Source organism: Trachurus japonicus, chromosome 5 (genome assembly GCF_045865225.1).
Source record: "Trachurus japonicus isolate A0001 chromosome 5, Traja_1.0".
NCBI classification, from domain to species: domain Eukaryota; kingdom Metazoa; phylum Chordata; class Actinopteri; order Carangiformes; family Carangidae; genus Trachurus; species Trachurus japonicus.
In genome coordinates this window covers 35,901,347-35,924,730 of record NC_140911.1, presented here as the reverse complement: position 1 = coordinate 35,924,730, position 23,384 = coordinate 35,901,347, and the positions used below count along the sequence as shown (strand labels likewise).

Genomic DNA, 23,384 nt, shown 5'->3' with positions numbered 1-23,384 from the left:
CCACATCTGGGATATTTGATCAGAATCACTAATCCCTTCAATGTTCGATGGTAAAGTCATATTGCAATTATCCATAGGCTACATTTCCAAAAATCATGAACACTGTTGTTTTGCAACTTCTTTTTTAGCCAGCGCGTCAGATCTCATAGACTTCCCATGTTTTTTAATAAATCGAAGGGCATATCTGACTTAATTTCGACTTAAAATAAGATAATTGGTATCATTAGAAATAACTTCAAAGTAATTGTGAAGTGCGTGTCGCTTAGCAACCGATTTAGCTCGCCACCGTCTGGGGTCTGGGGTCTGATCAGACGGGCTAGTTGTTTTCCACTAAATAGTCGTGCCGGGTGGTTGTAATCATATAAAAAAAAATACGTAGCCTACTCAGACCTGAGTGGGGTGTGTGGACTTCATTAGAGGTAAACTGGGGTGTTGTCGTGCCTGCCAACGCCTCTGTCTCTGTGAATTGAACTACTGGTGCTCCGGACCGGCGTCGAGTTCCGCAACACGACGTGAATCTGCCTTTCACCGTAGCTACGTAAACAGCGTACAATCCAGGCTCGTCATATTTGCACTCCCGTGTTTCGTCAGTGATGTACTACCCCATACTACCCTGTGCTTTCCCCATACGAGGCATGTCTCCTTCTCCTCCACACTACACCAGTCCTGCTCCGTCGCATGAATTCCCCACGCCGCTGACTCTCCCCAGCTGAACAGGCTGCTTCACCGTGAGCTTTGGTGTTTGTCCGGCCCACCGACCGCAGCCGCCCGGCAGCTGTGCCCTCTGCTCCTGAAGGCAGTCCCCGTCATGACCTCCTCCTTCTGCTGTTTTGCCGAGATTCGCTAAATGGGATTCGTGGCTGGTCCGAGGTACCCACAGCTACTGGCCATCCGAGCGCATTATATCTCTAATGAGGACAGCCCGTACGGATTTAACACGGTTCCTCGCTGAGCGTCTCTGATTTTTTTTAGGGGCTGAAATCTCAAGACACGTCAAAGGTGAGTTAATTAAAGCCTGGGACGTTTTTAATGCGAGACAATTAGATTTGTGTCGGGATCACCACCAGGGCTCCTGGATTGTTCCTGCGTATTTTTCCTCATACGGATGTTTTACAGCCCCCCTCCTCTTCCTCACATTGACTTGTATTTCATTGTTGCACAGGCCATTCAGTCAGTGTTGCACACATTTGCTCAGTGCCACTCAGCCCGTGCCAGGGCTATGTTGTTGACCATTTGCTAAACCCCATATAAAATGCTTAACGTGTACAAATGTCATATCTTTTTTTTCTCTCCTTGTGCCGACTAAATGTCTTTGGAAATAAGCGTAAAGCGACTGCGCAAAGAAAATAAAGCCAACAATCCATCGAAATTCAAAATGGAGCTGTTCAGCACCTGTTTTGATTCATCAGGCCGCATATGCGCTGTATGTGAGCCGAAGCCCCCGACAGCCACAGCAGCATTGTCGCGTTTTATCCCCGTTCCCATTCACAAATCTCTGTTTACGTACCTAATGTGGATCAGTTTGGCAAACACGGACCGAGAATGTCTTTTTCTTTTTGATTCATTTTTTTTTAATTCACTCCATCCCATAGGAAAGACGTTATCATTTTGACAGCTGCTACTCTGTAGGCAGCTACCACCCCACCCCTTGTTTCTTTGAAAGCAGCTTTACTGACAACAACTGGTGTTTAATCCAGTGGAAATAGAATTTTAATTATGTGGCTAATCTATTTACAGTCGGTTTTTTGGGCTTTTGGGCACGTTCCAGCTAATTTCCATATGGCAGCGGATTCAGGTTCGCTGTGATTGAGACACATGAAACATGGGGAAACTCAACATTGGGGTTTCACCACTTGGCGACCATAATGCAATAACATGCATGACTCTTACAAACATGATGCCAGTGGTTCTTAAAACCTCTCAAATCATGTTTAACAGGCTGAGAACAGTGGATCAACATACACAATGTTCCCTTTCACAGAGCTACAAGGCAGGGCTGCAACAAAAAGACTCTTTCAATTAGCCTATTGATTAATTTACTAAGGGTTGTCTTCATCAGTTGATCAATCTAATAAAAAGTTAGCACTGAAAAACAGGTTCACAGTTATGAATCCGTTTTTCTACAGTCAATAGGTCTAACAGCTCTAAAATGTTGAATTTAAGATAAAAAACAAAAACAAAACATGAATTGGTCCCATTTAAGCAATTTCTTCCCTAAATAAGCAGTTCATTGTCAATTTAAATTGTGAATTATTTTTCTGATAATTGATCTAATTGCCTTATTGCTGGAGCTCTACTTGCTTTTAATTGTAAAACAATTACAACATTTAGGCCTATCTGAGAAAAGAACAAATGTTGAGCAATTTATTTTTTTCAATATTCTGTAAATCGCAACAAAAGACTGCAAAATTAAATAGAATTAAATATTACACAAAAGGCCATAAATGTGCAGAGCTAATCTCTTCCTCAGAGTGTGGCACGTCTGACAGGAGACAGCTTTTGTGTCCTCCTTCCTTCCCCACCCTTTGCCCTCCTTCACAGAATTAATCATGCTGTTGCAGCCATTCCTCGTGGCCTGGATCACTTGCTTCCAGAGCCACCAGTTAAAGATGGACAGAAAACGGAAGTTGCGGTTTTATCAGCTGAATGCCACAATTCCCTTCTTCCTCCTCTTTTTTTTCTTCCTCTCACGTGTCCTCTGAGTGTTTGTCACTGTGGACTTGTGTATCATGAGAGCGGACAGCCAGGCTAGACAGGCTCAGACGCTCTGAAGGCTGTGTGGGGTTTAGAGAAGGTGTGGGCAAAAAGACACCAGAGGAGATGTTGCTCAGGCACTGGCTGTTGTCAAATGGGACAAGATTGGATAGTTGAGTGTCTGCCTGTCTGTTCTGTCCATTCTCCCTCTCCTACGCAGGCTATATATAGTAGGCCTAGATGCTCTGTGTATTATACATGTGTGTGGACTGCTCTGTTCCATGTTATCATGTAGCAGAGTAAGACAGTGATGCTAATGTGCACATTTCCTTTCATTTTGATCTTGAGGGAACCATCATTGCTCCTCCTCCCCCGCCTCCCCTCCCCTGGGCAAACTGTAATTTTCCCATTCGACTGAAACATTGGCTCGAGCTCCTTCGCTCTCTGGAGCACAGTGGCAACTGTTACCGTCTGTTGTGATTCAGTGAGGTTTGTCATGGCCAAATGTGCGTATGTGCCAGACCAGAAATGTACAGCGAGTGTGCTCAGCTTCAGATGGAGGAGTACAAATCAGGGATCAGGCAGAGCAAATGTGAGAATGAAACCAAGATCATAGATATGACAAGAATCTTGCAGTATTAAAAAGTTCCCAGCAAAGTTGCACCTAAATGTAGCACTTTAACAAAGCATCTTAAGTAATTTGGCTGCATTTACGGTATGAAATTTTCACATCCTGGCTAATGGTTTGTTCAGTTTTATTATAGGATGAAATTTGAACTCAGTAACTTAATTTTCCTTCAGATAACTCTACAGATCATTGGTAGGCCTGAGGAAAAGCCACTGTCCTCTGGAGCGCAGCATTGACTGTTAAACATCAAGAAGCTGACATGAAAAGAGACTAAACACTCACAAGATACCCACTTGACTAAACAAAATGACAAACAAGGACACTTGAGAGACTAGAGAGGGCAGACCTCCATCAAGGCCAGTGTCAAAAGCGTACACCAGAAAAAAAATCTACTGCAAATTGGTTCACTATGTGTAATCCTGCTGCAAAAACTTGATGAAGGTAATCCTTTTGCCTGATCTACAAGGTTCTAATAATCAAGACGTGAACTGAATTTTGGAAAACAGGTTGTTTTCATGGCCAGTCTGGACAGGAGGAACAACTACAGTGACCAAAAATCATATATATTGGCATGTGATAGTGTTTTCAGACTGACCATAAGGAATGCAAACCTTACCTTTTAATTCAGGAAGTCAGATTTGCAATAGTGGCTGTGGTGGATGCTATTTTCCAAGGCAGACTGAAATATGCGTGATGAATAATGAAAAATACTGTCCTGATGTGATGCAGTTTAGTTTACCTGAAAGGTGTTGGGACTTGCCTGCTTCATCATCTTCTTACATTCCTTTCAGGCATCTGGGCTTGTTTCCTTCACTTCCCCCCTTTCTCTCCAGTATTTCCTTCTCACACCCAGTACTCACTTCAGAGGTGCCGAGACAATTTTATAGATTTTTGTAAGACCCAGTCAACACTGAGACTGTGAGAGAGACACAGGTTAGTGATAAATGTACTGCAGATATTGAAGGGCTCTTGAACTCCACTCAGGTCCTGGTGTAAATAGCAATCGAAGAACAGGCTGTGAACGAAGCCTCTATTTGCCACAAATCCATGAATCTAATCCTTAAAATCTCCTTTCTCACAACACAACCAGGCACATCTGAAATTCACCCAGTCAGCATGACATTATTAAACCACATTTATTTTGTACAGCACCTTTTGTATAAGAAACGCATCACATAGCTACAGCTCTAGGTTAAGAGGAATAAATCTAGCAATGAGAGCACTTGTACCACAGCAGTCAAAATGTTAATGTGATAAATTGAATTTTAAAAACGCAAGTATGGATGTCACGATTACTTGTTGTCACAATTAATCGTGGTATTAAATACAGTTACTTGTGGTATTAAATACCACGATTAATTGATCGTAAAGATTTCTAAATACTGTCACTTTCTGAAAAAGATTATGTTGGAAGTATTATCTGCAGATGTGCACCAAAGTAAAGGAAAATACACAGATTGTAAGACTCCATTTATCGAAAGTAACACTGAATTAGTAGGAATTTAAATGTTAGCGTGTCATTTGTATTATGAAAAACATTATTAAAATAAACTTAAACATTTGAAATAGATGACAATTAATGACTTAAATATTTCAAACACTTCCCCCCAATAATCGTACCAAGAAAATCTAGAATCGTGACATCCCTAAATGGAAGGGGTGATTTTTAATGTAACATCATACATGTCAAATTCAATGCAGCAATAGTCTCTTTTCCTGGGAAACCATAAAAATAGAGCTTCTTTGTTACCCCACCACCACCACTACCACACCCCATCTTCCTCCTCATCTCCCTCCTCACTTCCTTCCTCCCATCCTGCCCTCCCACTGCTCAGGTGCCTGTTCTTGTTGCAGTCTCTGGCAATCGTAGCGGTGTGGTGCAATCTGGTTCTCCCACATTCCTCCGTGTTCCTTTTTGGATGGAAAAAACTCACGGAGTTAATCTCCCCTCATCTTCACTTTCTCATTTTCCCCCCATCTCCTCAATTTTCCCCTCCTTCATCTTTTGTCAGAATGTATAGTGTCTTTTTGTAACTAACCCTATCTGCCTTGTATATTTCCGCCATCCCCTCTCTTCCATTCATAATGTTGGAAGGAGTCACATGTTTGCACTCCTTGATATTATTGCACACCGACACCATATTAGGACAAGGCGTGAGGCTCAGTTACAGTGCTAGCTCTGTTGTTTACATATGCAGGCTCTGAGGCTTTCAAGGGTACTCTGGTGTGTGAAGCGTCCTGGATTGAGACAGCGCTATAAGCATTGGACACTGAATGCACTGTGCAGCCAGAGGATCAGGGTGGAAACGCTCCGTTCCATCATTCACTTGCCTTGCTGACCTGTCATCGTGAAATATAGAGTGGCAAAGGTTAGTCAAGTAGATGGATAGATACTTTATTGATCCCATTGCTGGGAAATTACACTAAGTAATCAATGAGTCAAAGACAAGTAAACTGTTAGTTAATCATTAAGGCATGATTATTAGTGTTGGTAGTAAGTTACTCTATTCTTCTGGTTATATTTGGAAAAAGATTTTGCTGCTTGTTTTACATGATATCAAATTCAATTTCAAGGTTTTTCGACATGTTTAGTCCAGACATGACATTGGGCTGTAGGACATTATAATGGCATTTTCACAGTTTTGTCATGTTTTGTATTTAGACGAAACACATTGAGAATCATGCAATATTATGAATAAGAAGACTGTATGATTTGCTGGCCAGAGCAACTCTGTGGTATCACAATACCTCAGTTATAATAGTGTGTTGTGACACCACTCACCACATATTTGAACATGGCAATAAAAACAGATAATTTTGACACCTTGATTTTTTTAATTGGCCCTGTTGCTGGGACTCCCTTGGATCATTATCTCCACACATTCATACATCTTAAGACAGTTTCCTTATGTAGGGTTTAGTCACATTGTTCGTTTTGAATTCACAGGCAGATTTGCTCATGATAACTCAATTATTCTTCATTACATCTACAACCATGTAGCTACATCATCAGCAACACAACCATAGTTAGATACACATAATGAAACTGCACTGTTAACTGCCATGTGTGCTGTTTTGCTGTATCGTCTTTGCCTTCTAATCCGCTCCTAAAGCGGTGTATTTCTACTACGGACTAAGATTTGGTTAATCAGTACTACGGTTTGGTGGAAAGCTTGGGATAAGACTCCAAATAAATCCTTGAGAAAAGCTCTTTTGAATGCCCTTTCTTAATTACTCGCTCAATCAGCTTGCCATTCAGTTGGATATCAGATAATTGTAGGATATTTGGAAAAGTGCATGTGAAGATGCTGAGAAGTGAACCACACCACTAAGATTTTCAGTGGCACTGGCTGTTTGAAGACAGTGGTTTTGCAGTAGTTTTCCCTCAGATACGAGCATCTCGAGTATCTGTTTGCATATATTGACTATGTGGGCTGCTAAATATATCTGTTGCATAAGTGCCGCCATTACTGCTTACGAACACTAAGACTGCGATCCAACCCACTTTTCTCATGTTTTCTCCTTTATATCTGGATTTTCCCTGATCAGTCAGCGAGCTGGTAGATGCATCCTGCCACAGAGTTCATCACTGACATCCAGACTAGCCGGCTAAATCCAGCAGTTCCCTGGTCAGCCCTGTCCGTCTTTTTCCACAGGCCCTATAGGCTCATCTCTGTGTGACTCAGTGTTGCACCATGGGATACGTTAACCCCCCCAGTGCGTCAGATTACATGCTGGCAGGAGTTGAATGAAAGCCTGCATGACTGTATGTGTGCCTGAAATTGCTCTCAAGCACACACTCTGCTGCTCACACGCCCACACTTCTCCACAGTGGGATCCTCCTGTGTCTCTGAGAGTTCCCATTAGGGATGTCACGATTACCTGTTTTCTACAATTAATCGCGGTATTAAACACCACAATTAATTTATTGTACAGATTCCTAAATACTGTCACTTTCCAAAAATGATGTCAGAGCCATATAAATGTGCACAAAGGAAAAGTAAATGCACAGATACTGGTCTGTTTACTTATAACATACACTGCAAAAACTCAAAATCTTTCCAAGAATATTTGTTGTATTTCTTGTCAAAATGTCTCATTTCTAGTCAAAACTGACCTCTTTCCACTTAAAATAAGACTCATTACCTAAGAATTAACTTGTTTTAAGATAATTTCACTTGTTTCAAACATAATCTGCCAGTGAAAGCAAGTTTGTGCTTGTAATAAGAAACTTGCTCCACTATCAGATTTTTCTACTTATTTTAAGTGAAAATATGCTTGAAAGAAGTCAAACGTGTCTAAAAAACAAGGTACCTTTTAATGTGATGAGTCTTATTCTAAGTAGGATTTGTTTTGACCAGAAATAAGACAAATATTCTTGGTAAGATTTTGAGTTTTTGCAGTGTAGCTTTGAATTGGTGGGAATTTAAATATTAGCATGTCATTTGTAATAAAAAAAAAGATTAAAATAAACTTAAACATTTGGTAGATGACAATTAATGACTTCAATATTTCAAACACTTCCCATGGGAGATCAATAATTGGTCCTTTACTTACTAAACAATGAGTAATGTAATTATATTTTGACTATATTTGATTTCATACATTCATAGTGTTATAGTGTAAAATGCATATTAATCGTGGTAATCGTAATACCGTGATTATTTCTCTGACAATAATCGTACCAAGAAAAATAGAAAATACCAAGAAATCTATAATCGTGACATCACTAGTTCCCATACAGTACCTGTGTAATTATGTCCTGCTTGCACATTACACTTAAAACACCCACTAAGCCTCAGCTGTCCATGCAGCACACAACAACCACCCACACGATCTTTTTCAAGCCAGTGTCGGTTCCTTTCTCCTCGTCTGTTAATAACCCCTCTCTGTCCTGTCTCTCAGACTCACAGCAAGTGCGTTGGAAACACTTAGACACATACATGCATGTGTTGGAAAAAGGATGTTAGACGCAACTGTGGTTGAGTGTTGGTGCGCGATAGAGCCTTGTTTCCCAAAGATTAAGGAACAGCTGCTCACACACACACACGCCTACACACATGGCACATACACTGTCTGGAACTGAGAGTGCCTCTATTCTCAAAGGAACAAGGCTGTTTCATGAGTGTATGACTGTCTCTGTTTCAGCTGGCCTGAAATAGCCGGTCTCCCATTGAGTCACTCTACAGCGCCTTGAGGGGGGGTTAGGACTGGACTCGGTGTGTGAACACGGCGCTCAGGCTCTCTGTGGCTGCATTTGACTGTCTGAGCATGTTTGTCTTTGTCTGCGCTCACAATGACAGTGCACTCTTGACTTGTTGCATTTAGTCATAATAGGTGCATTCCACATCGGGATAGAAGGAAGAAGCAGCAGTAATCAGCAATAACCTGTGAAAGACACAACGGTTTCTGTCCTTGTCAGTTTGCCAGTTCTAATGCTCTTTTGTTTGAAGCTTTGTTTTCCTTGAAGATGCCTATTGATTCAGAGCAGATTGAATCAACAGATAGAAATGACCTTGAATGTATGTGTGTTGACTGTTTCAAGGTGTCCTTGTTCGCAGTTTATTTGCATGCGAGAACGGTTCTAACTGAACCTGGAACAGCTCCAGGGATAGTCTGAGGTGGATTCAGAGAGCCAAAGTGAATGTGAGGCTCACACACACTCAGAGGCGGTTTTGGTTGAGAACGGACAGTGAATAGTAACTGAAACAGGTTCAGATCTCATTCCTGGTAAACAAAAACCTTTCATTTGGGCCAGTATCTGGAAAGCATATATTATACATTTGGAAAGGTTAAATAAAGCCTCCTTTTTTAAATTGTGAAATTTGATGGCAGTGAGATTTCGTTTTTACTCGTCCACATGAAACAGGGCATGTGTGTTTACTGTGTGTGTGAAATTCAATGTGAATATTAATAAGAGATTAAAGCCCCAGTATGTAACTTATTTGGCTTTTTATTAGCAAAAATCAAATATTGCTTTCATAAATACGTATTTCACTGAAGTCGAATCACACCCGCATACAAATGAAAGCTTTCTCGTACCTTAGAATGAGTTGTTACAAGTCGTTACAAATACATAAGTGGGCAACGCACCGAACCGAGGCGGCCATGTTGCATCGCCATTTTTTACATTGAGTGGCAGCGTGACCGTAGGTAACCACGGAAACTCAGTGGAGCTGTCGGCTCAGGGAGAAAGTTTTCCAGGTAGCGCCTGTTAAAACTGTCACCGCTGTGTAGTGTGAGGAAGGACGGAGGCACTGATGTTGCATTCAGGTGCAGTCAGGCAGACGGCCGTCGGCAAACCAACCGGATGTCATTTTACTCCATGAGAGAAAGACGGTAAAACGTGGGTCAGGTAAACAATACGACATCACCATGACAACATATTGTCATGCCTGTATTGTTTGCCTCGTGCTGGCGGACCACTTGTTTACATAGACGCTTGTTTATCCTGTTACATGCAGTGTCTGTTGTCTGTCTGACGTCTGCCCAATTTCACATGAATGCAACATCAAGAATACGTTCTGATATGCAACCGCACCACTAGATGGGGGGAATTCCTACACATTATTATACCTTTAAAAGTAGACTCGCGTGCAAATGTCCACCTGGCTGTAAGCCACATTACTGTAGTTGTAATGCAGTAGACCTGTGGGTGGGGGACAACAAAAACACACAATCACAGTCACAGTTATTCTGCTGATTAATCAGTTACTTGTTTGTCCTTAAAATGCTAGAGTTTGATGATGTTGTCTCTCTAAATGTCCTGTTCTGGTCACCAAACAGACCAAAATACCAATAACATATTTTAATTGGAACAAAATTCAATAATTGAGCTAGATGCAGATTGCCACAAGATATCTTCTTCTGTTCATCTATCGGTTGATTGGGAAAGCATTTTTCTGTTAGTCGACTAATTATTTCAGTCCTAGTTGTTATAAAAGGACGCAAAAGTGGTAACAACCCATCAGAGGACTAAAGTACTGCACTTTTCACTGGCTCTCAACCCAGGTCTGCACATGGGGGCGGGCAAGAGCAAGCCCAAGGAGCCGGGCCAGCGCTCCATGAGCCTGGACGGCACCATCGGCACAGGCTCAGACAGCGGCCACTTCCACCACCTGGGCCCGGCCCAGCAGACCCAGACCCCCAACAGGAGCCCTGCAGTGGGGACAGGCAGGCGGGGGCATCAAGGGCAGCACCAGCACGCCCCAACCAACACTCCTGAGATGGCTCTGTTCGGAGGGGTGGACCACACAGGCACCATCACCTCTCCCCAGAGAGGACCTCTGTCAGGTAGGAAGGACTGTGAGCGGAAGTCAAGTGTTGAAATGTCACTAGCGAGATTTGGGGAAACAAGTTATTTTGCTTCCATACCAGCGGTTAGATAAAAAGGTTTATACTGTAACAATCCTGTGTCTGTTTTGGGGAAGCACTGAGAAAGTAAACGTATCATGCTTTATTTCAATAAGAACTAAAGCATAAAAACAAATAAGCAGCAGGTGATGTTTTTTTATACATTTGGACAGAGCCAGACAAGACAGAACCGGTCTTTATGACGTGCAAAGTGAACTTTACCTCTTTCCTGCTTCATATTTATCACAATCTTATCTAACTCTTGGGAAGAAGACATATTTCCCAAAAATCTTGACCAAATACGACTGAGGGAATTTTGACTTATCTGTGAGTCAACCCAAGTCTGAGACTTGGATCCAAGACTTTTGGATCAAACTGTATCTAAAAATGACTCATGGTGCCTCACATTCACACAGAAAAACAACAGAAAGCTATTAGCCATCTTAGAGCCTTGTCTTTGACTTTGGATCCTGTTGTGTGGCGCTGTCTAGATGACTTGACATTGAGCTGTAATGGGTCTAGACTGGCCAGATGGTTAGGTTAATGTTGCTCCATCCAGACAGCGGAGGGGCGAGGTTCTGCTGGCCGTCTCCTCCTACCGTTCATCTAATGACCTGATCAATGATTAGCCGGAGATTCCCCAGGTCCGGATCACAGGTTCATTAACGGGTAGGTGTAAAAAGCTACACAGAGAATAGAAAACCATCGATATGATGGCTTTGTCCTTCACAGACGATCGGTCACAAGCAACGTGAATGTCGATATTTCTCATTAGGCCCTGGCAAATTGTTTTATACAGAAGCAAAATAGATTTATAGCTTTACAGTGGATGGAGCAAATTATTATCAAGACACAGACCTGCAATATGGAAGTCAGATTGTGGAAGTTGATGTTAAGGGGGCATAAAGGGAAGTACCATCATCTTAAATTACACTGTTCCCTAAATGTGTGTGTTGGTGTGTTTGTGTGTGTTGGTGTGTGTGTGTGTGTTTGTGTAAAACTGTGTTTTTCTTGCAGGAGGTGTCACTACATTTGTGGCGCTGTATGACTATGAGTCACGAACTGCATCTGATCTGACCTTTAGGAAAGGCGACAGGCTGCAGATTGTCAACAACACGTAAGAATGCAGTCATCCGTCTCTCTTCCTCCCTCTAATGCCACAACTTCACAAAAACCTAAACGAACAGATTTGTTGACGCACGTGCGAGTATTGCAGTGCACATTGGGTGGGTGTGTGTGTATGTGAATGAACACAGTGGGAGTCGATAAGTGTGGAGTGATCCAGACAGCGGAGTCTGATACTCACAATCTGTTGACTAAGCAGAGCAGAACGGCACTTTACAAATACACTCACAGGGCGACTGTCATCATCCTAATCTCTGAGACACTTTGTAGTGAGCCTGCTACATCAACATTCACACATACACACAGATTACACCTTTAAAAAAAAAAGGAAAAGCGTGTTTTCCTGTTCGACATCAGCATACTTTGATATCCGTCTGTGCTGTGGTGTGATTCAGGTAGAGGGAACACATTGTAGATTGTAGAAGAAGAGAAGGATTATATGTGAATGTAAGAGCTAAGTGCATCTGGAGCATATTTCTCACACAGGTGTGTCAAAGCAGAATAGCCTTTTTTCATTGTTGTTTTGTTTAGGTTTTTTTTTTTGGGGGGGGGGGGGCGGGGTCTTTTTTGTGGTTTTTTTATACGTGCTCTTTCCATAACTTCCTGCCACAAGTCTGGTCTGCTGTTCTCTATATATAGTCTGGCACTACATAGCAGGGCTGTAAAATATAATGAATTCCTTCTTAATTAATATTGGACACTAAAACAGTTCATTATCCACATTATAAGACACTACTTGGTGCAGGGAAGATTCAATATCATATACATTTTTAATGTGGATAAAGAATTAGAAGCACTGAGGCTGTAAAGTGAATCCAGATTTCTTCCTTGATATGAGCATTTGATCACTAATGGAAAGTAAATAAGAGATATTGGTACTTCAAACTGGACCGACTTGGAAAGTGAACTTTTTTCCAAACTTAAAACAGCCTGTGGTTGGTGCAGCCCCACTGTGTAGTCCCACAGCATATCCAGCTCCTCTGCTATCTGTCTGTACTGTGCTGCTGCTTGCCTTGCTGTGTCTCTTTGCTTTGTTTTGATGTGTCTGCTGTGTCTGTTATCTCTCCCTCTCTCTTTCTTTCTCATGCTTCATGGTTTCTCCTAGGAAAAAGTACAGCTTCAGGTCAGTAATACTTAATGCAATAAAAACAACAAAATCTCTCACGCAACCTTTTGTTCGCAGTCCCTTCGCCGCTGCACTGATTTGTGTGGTCAAGCTCATAATGTAACTGCAGTGAATTGCATTGGTGAGAGTGAGCAGAGTGAGTGCACTGATTTATTTGGTAGATATTATCACTGGATATACAGTTAAAGGCCTAAAATGCAAACTGGTGGACGGCAAGTGGAATAAAAGGTTGCTTATGTCTGTCTGTTTCCTTTCTTAACATTGTGTTTTTCTTCACATCGCTCTATTGTATTGTGCACTAAGGTGAGGTACTGTATGCATCAGGAAAACCAAACTAAACTTTGAGGTTCTCCTGTTTATGAATCTTCAGTCGATACTCAACTTGTGTCAGTTATAGGTGAAGTGTGTAGATATTGTAACAGGCAACAAATCTAATTAAAAGAACAAAACTGTCAGCTGTGTAGTTAAGTCTGATGTGACTGAGACTTAAATTGTTGTTACAATGTGGTTTTGGACAAGGAGATTGGTTCCCTCATTATGATGAACTAGGATATTGTAGCTTAATGTAAATCATCCAAACATCTACTCTTCTTTTTTCTTAGGGTAGAATTGTGCAGCATTTAGTCTTGATTGAACAACTTTTGCTAAAAGCTGTTGGAAAAATTTTATTTTCTAACAGGTTTCTTTTTTTTTTTAATGAAGCCATAAACTGTGTTTTTGACCATTTTTAAACATTTAATTGAATCAATTGGCTTGGTACTAAATGCCACAGACAAGGTAGTTTTTTAATGTCAGTATTTGTTCTTTTCATGGGATTTATTGACATACAGAGTATAGACTTAGTAACAGTATTAAAGTTCAGCTTGAGTTCAGCTATCACGTCTCAACTTGCAAATCATTAGGCAGATAAATATTAATGGTTGTCTCAGTCAGTTTGTGTTTGTTGTGTTGACGGTCTAGCTCACTGTCTCTCTCTCTCCCCCTCTCTCTCTCTCCTGTCACAGAGAAGGGGACTGGTGGCTCGCCCGCTCCCTGACGACAGGCGAGAGTGGTTATATTCCCAGCAACTACGTGGCTCCGTCCGACTCCATCCAAGCAGAAGAGTACATTATCCCCTCCTTGTTTTTACTCTTGCATTTTCTTTGGCGCTTGTCATTCCTCCTACACGGATTTAAAGTCATTTTCCGTGGAGAGCCTGAATGTATTTTTACTCTCTTTGCATTATGATGGTGAACACATAACAAGGCTGTGTAGAGAAAAAACTTTCACATATATACGTATATCCATCCTATACAGTCTTCTGTATTTTCACCCTAAATATGTCAGTGCTCCAGACACTCAGTCGTAGCTTCCCACTGATCTTTTTCTCCGTGGCCCACTTTGGCAGGTGGTATTTTGGGAAGATCACTCGGCGTGACTCAGAGCGGCTGCTTCTGAACCTACAGAACAGACGAGGAACCTTCTTGGTGAGGGAGAGTGAGACCACTAAAGGTGAGAGAGCAGATGTCTGCGTCATTGCAGAGGCTGCAGGTGTTAATAATGGTTCTATTTAACTCTTCCTCATAATTGTCTCGCTGTTATGTTGTCATGTTGGTTTTCCACATGTAAAAATCAACATCATGTATTTGATAATGTACATAATGCCTATAGGAATTACTTGGTTATTGAGATAAATAATGTTGTCAAGACAAGTTAAAACTTAGTACTGTATGTGGCTGGACCACATACAGTCAAATCCTGATTTTTATACCCAGAAATGAAAGACAGACTAAGCTGTATTTACATATAAACACTCAAAGAGAAGGTTAGGAGGGAGAGAGAGTGGGAAAGAGAGAGACAGAAAATCTGGAAAGAAAAGAGGGAGAGAAAGAGGATGACATGTAACAAAGGGCCACAGGCTGGTTTTGAATTTGGACCAGACCAAAGCACATGCTCTAGCAGGTGAGCTACTGAGGCGCCCATTCCTAGTCACACTATTTATTTTGTCTTTTTAACAGCTTGCAGCTTTTGTCTGCCAACGTTCCCAATACATGAGCTTTTATTTACTCTCAACTCCTGAATGTATTAGACTTTTATTGGAGGCAGGTCTTCATGTCTAACTCTGTCTGAGATGTAGAGGTGGTCCTAGTGGTTAGTACAACCTTTCTCTCCTGCTCACTCTGTTCAGTGTGTCTTATGTTTAGTTATTCCTTTGCCTGCTCTAGTAACAAAGATGCATGTAAATACTGGAGATACTGAAAGTAGTTGACGTGCAGTATCACCTCCATTGTACTGGAAGTGCTCCTCTGCTCTCCTGCGGTTTCTAAGCAGCCAGGAAACAAGATTAACTCGGTGGACTGCGGCTTGGCGGAGAAGTAGTGGAGGTGCCGTCAGTCAGACACGTGAGATTACAGTGCTAATTTTGCTGTTGCAGTCCCACAAAAAATGTAAACAAGCAGAAATGACACTGTTTTCAAAAACCAGTTCAGGTTTCAAGTTTACTTTGCAAACAAATAGCAGAAATGAAAAAAAATCTGCATGTAGTGAGTGCAGCTCTTATCAAGCTGTCAAATGATCAGTGTCTGTAACCCAGCAACAGACAGCTTTCAAATTGTGCTTCACTTGTTCGCAAATGCCTGCATTATCATAGAAAATTATCTTTACAGAGCTTTTTATTTTTCACTCAGAAGAAGTCCTGATACTTCCTCAGTGTCCCTGGAGTTTACCCACATAGCAGATGTAATCTTACTTTGAAATAAGTTGTTCTTCGGGGACTTCATTTAAGAGGCAGAGCCTCGTAATTTAGTCATTTGTTAACTTTCACTCAGGCCGCTGGCGCCATAATCTCCCATTTCTGGGCTTGTGGCTGAGTTTCACATCTTTCTCTGAAAGTCAGGAGTGAGAACTGGTCCCTGTGACGTAGGTGAGCTCTTGAGGGGTTTGCTGTGGATGAAGTGTGGTGCAAAGGGAAAAGAGTGGTGTGGAGTGGGTTGGGGCTTGTGAATGAAAAGGGGTGAATCACTCTGCCAGAACTAGGTCAGCCTGGGAGGGTGCTGGATTTCCCTCCGGCTATAAGTCTCTGTTCTCCCAACACACACACACAAACAAACACACAGAGAGGGGAGGAGAAGCATGAAGAGGAGGAAGAACAGTAAGTGGAGAGACTCTCAGGAAAGGGGGAGGAGTTGTGGCTGGAGGTGTGTTGTCCTCAGAATGTGTCTTTGATGTGTGAGTTTCACAGTGTGACAGATGACCATAAGCCCGCCTCACATGTTTTTTATAAAGTGTAAATCACGTCAGACTGTGCAAGACATCTGATTATTTGTTGGGCTCAGGATTAAAGCACACAAGTCTTGACCCATTTAGCTCTCTAATCATGGCAGGTGAAAATCCATCATCTGAGCTTTTCTTTGAGGTGTTTGTGGCCTTCATCTTAGACATACAAGCGGAGAAATACTGTGACATGGGTAAAATGTTGCCGTACTTGTGTCCATGCAGTGTTATGGTGTGTCAATATACTCCCAGTTCACTGGATAAAAGCTACAGGAAGGGAGCAAGATACATCAATAAACATCATTCAGGAAAACTGCAGATCAAAGACAGTTGATTAATTTTCTTTTACTGTTTTACAACCTCTCTCTAGAGCCTAGGTTTGATAACTGTGTTCAGTCTGTTCTTAAAATATATTTTTACGTGTTGACTTCTTGATAACAGTAGACTTTTGATGTTATTGTTATTTCCTAGCTCTACATTCATTTACAGTTTTGTCATTCTTTTTGTTTCTTGTTTCAATGCTCATTAAATGTAGTGTTGCTGATGCTGTAGAAAAATTCATCAAACTGGTAAAATCAGACTTCACATAGCACCTGGCCCTGGGCAAGGACATAAAGGCTTAGCTGAATTTCCTGGTCCTTTTAAAGGGACCGACAGAGACGTGTTCAGCACGGCTGCAAGGAAACTTCAGAGAGCAACTGTCACAGGCCCAGATATGTCTGCTTTCATTGTGCCAACCTGTTCAAAGTCTGTTGTCTCTGCTTGTTCACAGGGGCATATTGCCTGTCAGTGCTGGATTTTGATAACACCAAAGGCCTGAATGTGAAACATTACAAGATCAGGAAGCTGGATAGCGGCGGTTTCTACATCACCTCCCGCACCCAGTTCACCAGCCTTCAGCAGCTAGTCTTCCATTATCGCAGTGAGTCATCAAACATGTCTGTTTTCTCACGGTTAAGACGTGTCAGTAGCTTTGATAGTTTTCCATTTTACAACACTCTTGCCCTTCTTCTTCCATCCGCTTGCCTCTCTCAGAGCACTCTGACGGGCTGTGCCATGCTCTGACAGAGGTGTGTCCTGTGGCCAAACCTCAGACCCAGGGACTGGCCAGGGATGCCTGGGAGATCCCACGAGAGTCCCTCTGCCTTGACCTCAAACTGGGACAGGGCTGCTTTGGAGAAGTCTGGATGGGTGAGTACTACTGTACAGTACACACCACTTTTCACCATGGGAGTTAACTGAGTCCCTCAGACAGGTTATTCACTGAATCTACAAAACATGAGGATGATTTTATCTTGCTCCCAGGCAAAAGTTGAACTCAACATATGTCAGGAGGAAGTTCTACACCAAGCATATGATGCTGTGTTTTTTGACAGGTACATGGAACGGTACAACGCGAGTAGCCATCAAGACCCTAAAGCCTGGCACCATGTCTCCAGAGGCCTTTCTTCAGGAAGCACAGGTCATGAAGAAGCTTAGGCATGAGAAGCTGGTCCAGCTGTATGCTGTGGTGTCTGAGGAGCCCATCTACATTGTGACAGAGTATATGAGCCAAGGTAATTCAAGATGGCCAGCAACTAAAGCCCAGTGGTTTTTAGTTGGCAAACAGAAATGTCTGAGTTGATGAGTTTCAAGCTTTTAGTGCTAAAAGCGGCACACTTCATGATGCTATTGGTTTAGACATTTAACAATATTCAGGACTCCCTTTGTCAAAGATGTTCTCTTTTATTGGTATTGGTTTGTTTTGTTTTGTTTTGTCCTCATTGATGTAGTTAAAGGATAATTACCGTTTTTTTTTACAATCTGGACCTTATTTCTAGCATAAAATACAATCGTTTACTCACCCAGATAACTTCGGTGTCATTACAAGTCCCTCCGGCGAAATTAGATCCAGCCGAGAGCCGCGTATATCCATATAATGCAAGTCTACAGGGCAGCGCAATGCAGCCTCTAAATAACACATTATCTGCAGAGAAACTCGTTCATTTCACCAATATTTTGTTATGATACACTAGTGCTATTGCCCTCTGAGTCCGGGGTTACCTGTTATCAACATCTGGGGTCTGTAGGTTGACCTACTGACCTCTGATCTGGATGATGTCATCTCCGACCGTGGTGCGGCGCGGCTTGTTGCTACCGCTAATACTACGGTTCGTTTCTGCGTGTTTCCGACAGCTAGAAATAAGGTCCAGATTGTAAAAAATGGTAATTATCCTTTAAATAAGTGTGACTAAGTGAACACCACCTCCCAAACTTCGACATAACCACATAACAGGCTGTGTAGTAGATAAACTTGTTTTCTGTCACCTCTTGGATTTAGTTGAATGAGATCCTGTCTCAGTGACCAACAGGGGACACTGTCCTCTACAGTACATGACACAGGGACTTGGGCAGCCCAGGACTGATTGTTGTGGTGATTCATTGACTCTAAGTACACCCCAGAGCCTCTTCTTCAGTACAGCTAATTAAACATTTCTAACAGTACCCGGCCCCAACTCGTATACAGTAGCTATTGTTCACAACACATCTACATGACAGTTTTCACTCAGTGGTTCAAGCAGTGAGTTGACATTTTTGACAGATTTTCAGATACTGTAATTTTGGCTTTGCGTTGACAGGTAGTCTATTGGATTTCCTTAAAGGGGAAGCAGGAAAGATGCTTCGTCTGCCTCAGCTAGTAGACATGGCCGCTCAGGTAAGGCTGCCACATATAACCACCCAGAATCCATGCACTAAAAATGTAATTATTATGTGAAAACGATATCCTAATTTCCTCTGTCCAGATTGCTGCAGGCATGGCCTACGTGGAGAGGATGAACTACGTCCACAGAGATCTGCGTGCTGCCAACATCCTGGTGGGAGATAGCCTGGTGTGTAAAGTGGCTGACTTTGGTCTGGCAAGACTCATCGAAGACAATGAGTACACTGCAAGACAGGGTAAGTCCACCCTGCCTACGTCTTTCCAAAACAGATTATTATATCGTTCGGACTGAAAACTGAACACAGATGAGAGAAAATCGAATTATACATGATCATGGAACTACGACTCTTGAAGGAGGAGAAATGTGTTTTGTTGCAGATAAACAAAAAAAAGTTTGAATCGATGTGGCATATTCTAAGATGTAAGCCTGTTTATTTTACAGTGTGTTACATTTACATTTTATTCAGTTGTAAGTTTCTTATATATTCCTATGATCCTTTAGGAGCCAAGTTCCCCATCAAATGGACAGCACCAGAGGCGGCTCTGTACGGTCGCTTCACCATCAAGTCAGACGTCTGGTCCTTCGGTGTGCTGCTCACAGAGCTGGCAACTAAAGGCAGAGTGCCCTATCCAGGTAAAGCCTCCAGTAGGCATCCGTCAATCAAGCTGCCACTGAGTTCTCCACATAAACAAACATGTTCAGTCAATCATGATGGATGATTGACAACTGATTAACTGATGAGTGGATCAATAGAAAACACACTTGTTACATTTCTTTGGCTTCTCAAATGTGAGAACTTGTAGCTAATATTTGTTTGCTAGCTAATATATAGCTAATATATCTTTGGGTTTTGAACCGATGTTCGACTATAGACCAAATAAAATAGGATTAGTAGATTAACAGAATATGAAGACACACGCCGGCCCTAAAAATAATAACACCATAGAGCAGACGGTTTAATATTTTAGGGATATGAATGATAAACAGCAAGCTTTGGTTGCCACAAAACCAATCGTTTCAGTGTTGATGTTTTGCACATTTCATTTCATGTTGCATCTTTTCCTAAATCCAACCTCCCGTTCCTCTTGGCAGGAATGGTGAACCGCGAGGTGCTGGACCAGGTGGAGCGTGGCTACAGGATGCCCTGCCCATCAGAGTGCCCCAGCTCCTTACACGAGCTAATGCTCTCCTGCTGGAGGAAGGACCCGGAAGAGAGGCCTACGTTTGAGTACCTGCAGGGCTTCCTAGAGGACTACTTCACCTCCACAGAACCCCAGTATCAGCCTGGAGAGAACCTATAGAACCACATACTGAACCGAAACCGGGGGTCAAGAACCTCAACATAGAACGATCTGCACTAACCGACCTCAGAGGAACGCCTGTGAGAGGATCTGAGCCCATGAAACTCACCTGGGAGGAACTTGAGATTCTTCTGCGGTAACAAAGCGAGATAGAAACCTGCAGAAACCCCTCCTCCCTTTCGTGCCATTAAAAGAACTGCTGCAGAAGAACCTGGAGAGCCTCCTCCTCCTCGAAAAGCACTCGCCGTTTAGTTTAGGTTCTCCCGCAGGAATGAGGTTCAAAGCTCTTGATGGACAAATTCGGATTTGACTGAGGGACCACACTTGGCGGGTAAATATTTTTGAGAGGTGCAACTGACGTGGGAGGAACCGAATCAGGATCCACAGACGGAGCAAGAGGGAAAAAGAAGCAGCCTCCTGTCCAAGAGAGACGGTCAAGGGAGGATTTTTCAGTTGGGCATGAGCTGTTTAGCGACACCTCCCTCTTTCCCTCTTCTGTCCTGTCTTTCTACCCTCGTCTCGGTACCTTTTCCGCCCACAGAAGAGCACTGCCACTGTGGCTCAGGTGCCAAAGGAAAGTCTGTCTCTCTTAAAATATCCTCTATCTCCCTTCTGCCTCTCTCCACTTTCTCTACTTCTGTCTGACTTTCATTATCTCTCTCCAGTTTTCTCAAGTGCTGCTTCTTCAAAGTGTCTCCAAATAACTCAGCTCTGGAACTCTACTTTGCATCTTTATTTATGTTTACTTGGACAGTATACGTCCTGCGGTTTAAGGTTTTGCAGAAAAACGTTCCTGATTTTTCTTAATTAATTCAGTGATAATCAATAGGCAAGGTTGTTAGAACCACTACCATGGTAGTGCCAGGCAAATTAACTCAAATTTAGGTCCATTTCAATTCAAATTTGAGGCCTTTATCTCATGTTTGTCCCTTCTTTCTCCAGCTGTATGGCCTTTGCGGCCTGCTGGATCCAACCTCGATGATTAAAGTCGATTCTGATGCAGATAGTGTCTGAATGCTTGTTGTTTTGACTGAGCTTGATTTTACTGGAAAGTCACATTGAAAATAATCAGCACTGTTGTGGTGGCAGTACGGAGTGATTATAATAGTTACGATCTCATTTCCTCAAAGGCATAAACAGGGTTACTGACATCAAACATTCATGTGACCTACTAAGAGGCTGATCTGGCTACCAAACAAACCATATTACTGTTTAATATCAAACTCGGCTCAAGATGGGAAAATCCTGAGAGTAAACGCCTGCTGTATTCTGTGCCAAACAAATCACATTTCTTTACTGCTGTCTATGTATATACTGTTTTATTATCAACAGGCTTTCTTGGGGATTTTACTTTTCAAACAGGCTACTGTTTACTTAAAAGTTACAATTTGAGTCAGCACCATTTCCCCAGTAAACTTCATGTTGGTGAGTAGACGGATTAAACTGTTGCCGTTTGCTCAAGGATTCGAAAAGGCTTAACTGGCCTCACAGCTGCTGTGTGACCGTAAAAATATGCAACCAGGCAGCCCTAATGAAACTGTAAGGATTTGATCAGGTACTGTAACCCCCAATGAAACTGTGTTTATGACTTAATATACAAGTTGCTTTTAAAACCAGTTAGCATGCCTTTGTGCCGTTCTTCTTCTTGACCATTGGCTGGGTTTGTATTTATGCTGTAATGTACATCAACATATTTATGTTTTCTCAAAGTTCAGGTTGGACGACGAGGTGTTGGGGCATAAACAAACGTACGAACATTTGTGCCATCGACCTATGATTAATTTAAAATGTTGCTGCCAGTTCTCACTGTCATACTGTACATACTGTAGCTCTTTAGGGTCGGTTTTGTATCATGTACGCCACTTTCAAATGGCAGATATTTATGTTGAGTGTCACACATTTCACAGTGGTTTGGTTTATGACGTAGTTGATACAGCAACCGTAGATATGATTATAGCTCACTACCGACAAATACTATGAAACCAGTCATCAACGTATGAGCCATGCAGCAATAAGAATGAGGATAGCCCATGCCCGCCAAAACCCTGAAATTACTATCGTTGATAATGAATCATGAAGGCTAACTTAATCAGTGACGCGGACCACAATGACAAGGGAGTTTGGATCGTTATTTTGTGTGACAAATGAGGTCAAAGATGTAAATAGTATCTTAAACAAATGACTGTGACTATCATGTAATTTGTTTTTGTATAGTTTTATCTTTAATTGCACCGCCATGCTGAGGTTTTTACAGTGACGCACGCCTGCTCCCAAAATGTTTTAATAATAAGCTACTGTAAATGAGGCTTATGGAATGTTTTTATTTTTTAAAATATTGGACTGAATATAAAATCATATCCTGTTTCGAAAAACCTCTATATCTGCAAAAGACAATTGGAATTCGGCTTGGTACATATATATTTCCAAGAATGTGTTCATAATCAGTGCTTTCCTCTTTTGAAATGGGGCCTATTACCCTGTTATACAATGAGCCGCCTGTCAGTCAATGGGACAATGGGAAGTCAATGGGCTCAAATGAGTAGCCAAGGTCTGATTGGATTTTTCTGTGCCATATAAAAGATGTGTCTCAGTCTTTCTTTCTTTTTTGGTTTTGTTAATTTTATTTTATAAATCTATGCAGTTTCAGTCTGGCATACCTGCAATTTTATGGCCATTTTATTCTAAAGTCAAAACCATGATTATAAAGAGAAGGTGTGAGCATTTTGTAAGGACTTCTTTTTCTTTTCTTTTCTTTTTTTTTGATGTAACAGGATTGAAATGGGTATCGTGCCACTTTATGTTGATCTTATGTTGTGCAATAAATTATATTTCAAATGTGTTTTGATAAGGGTGTGTGCTGGTGTGTGTGCTGTCATTTGACCTGAAAATATCACAATGCTCGGAAATGTATAGGTATTTTCTGATTAAAAGTGATGAACATACTGCAACATAAATGATTTAGAGAGATGAGCGTGTTGTATGAATAAACTTCAGTAATAAAAACAGTTATACTAAAACTATAAGTTGAAATGATTAGAGGTTGACGAGTTAAAAAGTGAGATGAAATGTGGAGGAGATGAGCTCAAGTTGAAGTGGAGACTAGATGGAAATTGTCAGTTTATGCACCTGAAGTTAAATACGATATCAGCTGAGGCATAAACACTAGAAACCGCTGTTTCGCATATGAACAGTGGAAGAAAGAA

General features: G+C 41.8%; 1 protein-coding gene across 2 annotated transcripts; it reads left to right on the top strand.

Moving 5' to 3' along the window:
• The first annotated feature begins 249 nt into the window (after positions 1–249).
• On the top strand, positions 250–23,020 carry LOC146988081 (proto-oncogene tyrosine-protein kinase Src-like). Of its 2 annotated transcripts, XM_085777727.1 has the most exons (13): positions 250–999; positions 10,334–10,615; positions 11,693–11,792; positions 12,906–12,923; positions 13,931–14,029; positions 14,314–14,417; positions 16,951–17,100; positions 17,214–17,369; positions 17,555–17,734; positions 18,797–18,873; positions 18,962–19,115; positions 19,382–19,513; positions 19,973–23,020. In XM_085777727.1, exons 2-13 carry the CDS (start codon positions 10,342–10,344, stop codon positions 20,179–20,181), a joined length of 1,653 nt encoding a protein of 550 aa, XP_085633853.1. In that variant the 5' UTR covers positions 250–999; positions 10,334–10,341; the 3' UTR covers positions 20,182–23,020. The 2 variants fall into 2 exon arrangements, with proteins under 2 accessions (XP_085633853.1, XP_085633854.1); XM_085777728.1 differs by lacking the exon at positions 12,906–12,923.
• The last annotated feature ends 364 nt before the right edge of the window (positions 23,021–23,384 follow it).